Source organism: Apium graveolens, chromosome 10, assembly GCF_009905375.1.
Source record: "Apium graveolens cultivar Ventura chromosome 10, ASM990537v1, whole genome shotgun sequence".
In the NCBI taxonomy this organism is placed as follows: domain Eukaryota; kingdom Viridiplantae; phylum Streptophyta; class Magnoliopsida; order Apiales; family Apiaceae; genus Apium; species Apium graveolens.
Genome location: NC_133656.1, coordinates 128,660,776 through 128,668,957, shown reverse-complemented (window position 1 = coordinate 128,668,957; position 8,182 = coordinate 128,660,776). Strand labels below are relative to the sequence as shown.

General features: G+C 34.3%; 1 protein-coding gene across 1 annotated transcript; it reads right to left on the bottom strand.

Moving 5' to 3' along the window:
- Positions 1–949: 949 nt before the first annotated feature.
- On the bottom strand, positions 950–3,987 carry LOC141690979 (uncharacterized). Its single transcript, XM_074495731.1, has 3 exons — positions 3,771–3,987; positions 2,726–2,739; positions 950–2,629 (listed from the first exon to the last, which is right to left on the bottom strand). Exons 1-3 carry the CDS (start codon positions 3,985–3,987, stop codon positions 950–952), a joined length of 1,911 nt encoding a protein of 636 aa, XP_074351832.1.
- Between the last annotated feature and the right edge of the window lie 4,195 nt (positions 3,988–8,182).

Below are 8,182 nucleotides of genomic sequence, written 5' to 3'. Positions count from 1 at the left end.
TGATGTTGGCCCAACACAGGGTTGAACGCAGGTCGATATAATGAATACAGCCATTAACCCCCCAAATAATCCCCACATCTGCCTAATTCCTTCCAGGACATGGTCTCGGTAGATAAACTTCCACAGATGCCTAATAATAAGCGAAAGCAATTTAAGAAAAGAGTAGTTTGGGGATCCCCCTAACTCAATCGTCCACTTGACATTTTTTTATGATTGATATTTGTTTGTTTAATGTGAGATGACTCGATAATAAAGTATCTTTTAAAAAGGATTTTATTACAATAATGAAGTCTCTCTTTTTGCTTTTTTAAAGACTAGAGTTCAAGAGTCTACTACTTTATCCTGAGCTACTTTGTTAGCAATCCACATTAAATGGAGTTTCAACTATGAATACCCCCATAATGGACGTATTTCGGTGGGATGGGATGATTCTATGTGGAATGTCTCAGGTATTTTGAAAAAAGATCAATGTAGTTCTTGTTTAGCTAGGCAGAATAATCTTCAAAGGTCTCCCTTTTCTATTTCTTTATTGATTTTTATGATGAATATTACCTCTTGTATATGGCTGTTGAATTACTTGCATGACTTTTCTCATTCTATTGGTGAGGGTTCTCGAGAGATTTTTTGTGATGATTTTAATGAAATTACTGATAGTATCCTCATGCTTAACTTCAGTAGCATTTATGCAAGCTTCAGCCACCATTGCTTCTAATAGAAGTTTAAGTTTAGAGATCCAATCACACAAAAGCCGGAGTTGAGTTCTAGTAATTGTGTAAGGTGCTTTAGGCATGATCCCCTTTTCATCGATCCACAAATCACGTCGTACATCTAGATATTTGCAATCCGCCCTTGATTTTTTTTTATCTTTAGTCTTGATACGATCATTTACAATTGTGTAAAATATATTCTCAAACACATTCTTCTCGGTATGCATAACATCAATACAATGTCATAGATCATGAGATGCCCAATACGGTAGTTCCCAAAACATTGAAAAGTGGGTCCAATGATGATCTACTCCATAGCCCCTAGGCTTGAATTTACTAAAAGTGTTTCCGGGTGGAGCGAAATCTATTTGCAATAAAGAAGATAGTAATTTCTCACCCTTGGTACGACCATCAAATACTTTAAGTTCCGTTGTAGCATATTTTTGATTTTTCTTTCGCATCGGATCATTTTTATCCAAAAATGTTCGATATGTTCCATAGAAACAACATTTTCCGCAATTCTTGAGTTGGAAACCTTGTACATTTCCAACACAAACCGGGCATCCCATCTTCCCTTTTGTTGACCAACCACTAAGCATACCTAAAGCGGGAAAATCACTAATTGTCCACATAAGTGCCGCCTTCATGATGAAATTTGTTTTCAAATGTTGATCATAAGTTTCAACCCCGCTTTGCCACAAAATAAATAATTCGTTCATAAGCGGCCTTAGAAACACATTGAGATTTTTTTTCGGATTATCCGGACCGGGAATTAGTAGTGTCATAAACATGAACGGTCTTTTCATACACATAGAAGGAGGTAGATTATAGACGATCACTACAACCGGCCACAATGTGTATACATTATTTCCGGAATTTCCAAATGGATTGAAACCATCACTCGACAATCCAAGTCGAACATTACGAAACTCCTTAGCAAAAGATGGGTATCGCTTGTCAAAATTTTTCCAATCATCTCCGTCCGAGGGGTGACTTAGCTCTCCCTCTTTTATTTCTCTATTCTTGTGCCAAGTCATATGTTTAGCCGTATGCTCCGACATGTATAATCGTTGTAAACGGGGAATTAGCGGAAAATGTCTTAACACCTTCTTTGGTATTTTCCTTCCATTTTTTCCCATGATATCTTTGTAACGATCCTCTTTGCAAATGTCACAAACAACTTTTTTTTCGTCGTTATTATAAAATAACATACAATTATTTGCACATACATCAATTTTTTCATATCCCAACTTCAATTTTTTCACCATTTTCTTCATTGCATAATAAGAAACCGGTAGCTTATGATCTCGTGGCAACACTTCCCCAATAATATCAAGTAGTAAATTAAATGATTTCTCACTACAACGAGATACGTCTTTGAAATGTAACAATCTCGTAGTGAAAGAGAGTTTTGTATAATTTTTGTTACCGGGGTAAATAGGAGCTCCCGACTCATTGGCATCAGTGTAAAATTGAGAAGCATCAAAATTTGGAGATTCTTCGGCATCATTCATACTACTACTATTACTACCCCTCATATCATTGAAGCTATAAAAATCTTGCCCGGAACTATCTCGTAACAACCCAAACATATCCACTAGTGGTTCCACAATTGGTGGTGCACGTCGTTTACGATGACATGTCCGTCGAGACTCCGTTGTTGGCTCTTTCTCACCATGTAAAGTCCACACGGTATATGATTCAAAAAATCCGGAAGCATACAAGTGAAACTTTATGGTATCTAAATTTTCCCAATGACCATTCCCACAATTCTTACAAGGACACAACGTCTTATCTTTTGTCAACCCACACCTTTTTGCCGAATCTAAAAATTCTTCCACACCATTTTTATACTCATCTGTTAACGTAATGCGATCACTTTTCATACGACGTGACATCCAACCACGGTTTACATTTGACATCTACAATATTAACAAAACTACAATTCAATTTAACTTCACTTTTTGGAATTGTTAACATTTCAAGCATATATAAATTATTAACATACAAATTATAACATCTTTCTCACCATCTACAATATTAACAAACACCATTTCAATTTAACTTCACATTTTTTCTCTTCAATTATAAAGCATATACAAATTATACATTCAAATCATACACAATATCATCCTAACTAACATAGAACAAAAAAAAACTTACAATATTGAAATAAAGAACAATGAGATCAAATTATACCTTTACAATGAAAGTGATTCTTGAAGAAAAAAACTTCTCCCTTTTCTCCTTCTTCTTCTTCTTTCTTATCTTTCTCTTCTTCTTTCTAAATTTTCATCTTATCTTCATTCTATTAACACCACCCAAAACAAAACTAAAAAGGTGGTGGGTCCATTTTTAAAATATTATTAATTCCAGACCTTTTCCTACCAAATATGGTAGGAAATGCTTTTCACGGCCAGATGTCCTTTTCCTACCAATATTGGTAGGAAATGACCTGAATTATTAATATTTTTTTATACTTCAGAAAAATGTTTTATATTCTTAATAATATGTGGCCTGCTGATGTGGTCGGTGGGGTTATTTTCACAATAAGATTCTACCAAAACCTACCAATCTTGGTAGGAAACACTTTCCCACCAAACTTGGTAGGAAATGGTTCAGATTTAAGATATTATTTCTTTTTTCATAAAAAATTTTAAACAATAAAATAAGTGAGGGCTGATGACGTGGTTGATGGGACCATTTTGGTATCAAATTTTGGTCAAAACCTACCAATATTGGTAGGTTTTGAATTTCCCACCAATATTGGTAGGTTTTGGTGCTTGCGTGTACACAATCTGGACCCCACCTAGAGCAATTCCTACCAGTTTACGGGTTGGTAGGAAATGCTCTACCATTTCCTACCAAGTTTTTCTGGTTTGATTTGCTTGGTAGGAAAAGACCATTTTTCTTGTAGTGTTCACTGACTAATGCAAGTTCTGTCATCAGGTATCTGAACAACTATTTCAGTCTTCTATTTTTTATGTTTTGGGCATAGTGCTTCATGAATCTCACAACCAGCAGGTAAATTTGAACACGGATCACACTTATTTATGTGATTACCCTCTCTATAGTAATCTTCCCAGCTGTAGCCATTGAGTAAAGATAGATCATCATTATTCTCTGTACCCACTACCGAGTCCCAAAAGCCACTATTGCTGTTACGTTTCTTGCTGACAACCTTTTCATTTATATGTTGCAGATACTTTGCAAGAGAAGATTCAAGTGGATCCAAACTTTCAAAAACCCTCGAGATTGACTTCTCAGGTTTCTGATTCATATTCGTAACTTCCATCTTCCTTACGTATTAATATTGGTAACTGACTTTTCAAGTTTCTCAGGTTGCTGCATCATTAAAACAATAATATTGCAGCATTTATCCAACTTTTCCCTTTCATCACCCTCTCTTATCAGGGTTCTAATATTCTCGTCTTGCCATTTAAGTGTATCTACGAAAGTTTGTTTGATTGTGTTTGTGGGTCTATATAAAGTGTAATAATATGATGAAGTCATGTAGAAACATACCTAGATATTTAGAAATGGAAAGTTGAGGAAGTAGGTTGGGCCGCGTGCGAGTCTTAACTTTACATTCGTATGATATTTTTTGCTTTGGGCAAAAACCTCACGAATTTATTTTTAGGCACATCCCAAAATGTCATACTAACGGAGTTAACTCGCTGCCTATTACCAACCAATCTTCCTCTCCCACAAATGATGTAGGACAACTCCTAACAGTCTCCAGATGTACGAATGGAGTAATTTGCGTTCTCTTCAATAATGGAAGAATGTTGTTTTAATGAATAATCTGCTGAATAGATGCCATGTGCGTCATTGGTGTGAGGCTCTAAAACTTTGTCAAATGCCAGAAAGGAATTTACTGATCCCGATATAGTATCCTCATGCTTAACTTCAGTAGCATTTATGCAAGCTTCAGCCACCACTGCTTCCAATTAATGTTCGGCACATGAGTTCACTATCGTAAGATTACTAGTGCAAGTTCAATCATCAAGTATCTGAACAACTATTTTAATCTTCTATTTTTTATGTTTTGGGCATACTGCTTCATGTATCTCACAGCTAACTGGAAAATTTGAACACAGATCACACTTATTTATGTGATTACCCTCTCTATATTAATCTTCCCAGCTGTAGCTATTGAGTAAAGATAAATCATCATTATTCTCTGTGCCCACTACCGAGTCCCAAAAGCCACTACTGCTGTTACGTTTCTTGCTGACAACAATTTCATTTATATGTTGAAGATATTTTGCAAGATAAGATTCAAGTGGATCCAAACTTTTAAAAACCCTCGAGATTGACTTCTCAGGTTTCTGATTCATATTTGTAACTTTCGTCTTCCTTACATTTTAATATTGGTAACTGACTTCTCAGGTTTCTTAGGTTGCTGCATCATTAAAACAATAATATTGCAGCATTTATCCAATTTTCCCTTTCATCACCCTCTTTATCAGGGCTCTAATATTCTCATCTTGCCATTAAAGTGTATCTATGAAATTTTGTTTGATTGTGTTTATGGGTGTATATAAAGTGTAAGAGTATGATGAAGTCATGTAGAAACATACCTAGATATTTAGAAATGGAAAGGTGAGGAAGTAGGTTGGGTCGCGTCCGAGTCTTAACTTTACATTAGTAAGATATTTTTTGCTTTGGGCCAAAACCGCAAAAATTTATTTTTAGGCACATCCCAAAAGATCATACTAACAGAGTTAACTGACTGCTTATTAACAACCAATCTGCCTCTCCCACAAATGATGTAGGACAACTCCTAACAGTCTCCCCTTTATACATCGAGAACGACACCTGTAAAAACTGCCACCTGATTGTGTGATATAGCTCCCCCTTAACTCATACTGGAATAGCCCATACTGGAAGGCCTACTTGCCTCCCCTTTAGGTGCATCCTGAAATAGTCAATACACCGCTTCTTCTGGAGCTCATTTGAAATTCGTATGGACCATTATAACCTGAAATTCGAGTACCACTTTTTGGTCTTACTAAAAAGAAATTAACTCTACATTAAGATAATATTATCCGCTTTTGGTTGAGCTGGCATAGATTTTTTATTTGGCACATCCCAAAAGGCCTCATTACTAATATGGAGTTAAGGTCCGCTTAACAAGTCCAACAAGTGGTATTAGAGTTTTAGGTTATATTGGTCCATAAGTTTCTCAAATAAGGTCCCTAGGAAGCAAAATATAGGCTACCCCAGTTTCAAGTATGGGTTTAAAAAAAGGCAGAGAGCCAAATGGATTTTAGTATAGGTCAAGGTTGTGCCAAAATATCATAGAAGGTCGAAGATTTGGCAGGTGTCGAGTTTGATGTGTGAAAGGAGATATTGTTAGGAGTTGTACCACATCATTGTGGGAGGGGAAAATTGCTGGTTAATAAGAATCTAGTAACTCCATTAGTACGAGGCTTTTGGCACTATAAGAAATTTGCAATCAAACAACGGTTGACAGACAAAGGTAAAAAAAAAACTTCATCATAAAAAATCATACAACGGTTAATTGATTTTACATAAAAAATAGTTGTGTGAGCTCCAGAACAAACAACGGATAGTCATCTTTTTTAAACTGTTGTACAAGTTGTATTTTCTCATCGAGTCAAAAAACGGTTTTTTAAATGTAGTGTTGTTGTTGATCTTTAACACAACGATTATAAACCGCTGTTACTATAGTTTGCTGAAGGAATCGTGGGTTGCATTCCGGCTTGAGGGGAATCCACAATCACCTGCACAGGTTCCACACTGATGCAAGAATCACTGCAAATATCTCAAAACGCTCACCACAAAATGTGAGTGAATTTTAAGTTTGTCTGTTTTCTTTTTTATCTTATTCATGTGCTTTACTCATGTGCAAAAATGTTTGGTGATCAAATTAGAACCAGATTTTTATATTTTTTTTAAATTATGCATATGAATTATGTTTCCACTTGTAACAAAGATGTAATCTTATTATGTTTTCCCATATTATTTTCACCACTATTTAATTCTTTCCCCAAGTATATTCTTATATATGATTTTTCATGTAAAATTCATGAATTATCGATTGCATGTGTCCTTATAGTTCGATAACAAAGGAGTAAACACATGAAATATTATGGGAAATTTATAAGAAATATGTGGTCCCCATCAATGTAAGAAAGGAACACAAAATCTAATGACAAGGGAATAGTCTTAATTAAGATAAATTAATTTCATTTAAAATATTCATATAAAGAAATACAAGATGATTAGAGATATATATCACATTTTATTTTTGATGAATGATATATCAAATATTTTCCAAGGTAAGAGAATACAAGACTTAAAATAATTCACATTTAAAAAAAATATAATAAAAAGGTGTAGTGAGACTGAGCATTGTATTTTGGTTTCCCCACTCCTGTTCACACTATGTTCCACATTGCTCATAAGCTATTATTTTGCATATGGGTACATGCTTTATTTTCATATTTATTTGATTCTACAATAATCGCTTATTGCGCAACTACGCTAGATATATATATTTGAAAAAATAAATATAAATTGCTCCCTTCTTGGTAAACAGTTGGAGACATACACTATTCTCTATCGGGTCTCATGCTCAAGTCTCCAACTTTTCATTGACTTAGTAGACTTAATTATGATATTCTCCGATTTTAAGTAATGTTAAAAAAGTAAACGAAATAAATAGCATTTTCTGCAGCCATTTCTACCCAAGAATCTAGCCGTGCCTAAATTGTTAAATAATGTTCTTTCCATTAATTGTAGTGGAATCAAAGTTGTTTAAAATGCAATTATCTAGTAGTTATTGTTTTAAGCAAGATAGACTCTCTAATATATTGGTAATTAAAATTTTATTTAATTTTTAGGAGAAAAAAATTGAAGAAAGCAAGGATCATTGATGGTAGTTGGAGTACATGCACTGGTAAGTGATGTAGACATTTTTTGTGTAGCTAACATGTTTCAAATTAAAAAGTTATTATATGTAATGATATACATTCACAACTCCGTGTATCTTTCCAGGGAAGGAATTGCCAACTACATTTTTTGAGTTGATGGAGCAAAAAGTCGAAGAACGGGAACAATGTTGAAACTTATTTTCTAACAAATCTTAGGAGTACAAAGTTATAATTGTACTATTTATACCTGTTAGGATCTTAATTTGTGTCATTACTATACTCGTTTGGATCTTCGTTTATTTCATTACCTTTATCTTGGATTTCTTTTATATTTATCTCAGATGAATCCATATCCACTACGTTCAAATGGGAACTTTTTAATTTGATAGGGATATCCCTATTTGAAACATTTTATTTCCATTGATATTACTAAGCATGGGTTTATATTTTCCTATATTTACAAAAAGCATGATATCTGCAGTTAAGTATTTTTGATAGCCTCGTAGAGTTATTATGTTGTATACTTTATGACTTTATGTTCTTACATCCATATCTTGTATTGCATCATATTGT

Coding starts and splice junctions, on each gene's coding strand:
- LOC141690979 (XM_074495731.1), bottom strand. CDS start 3,987: ATGAATCAGAAACCTGAGAAGTCAATCTCGAGGGTTTTTGAAAGTTTG.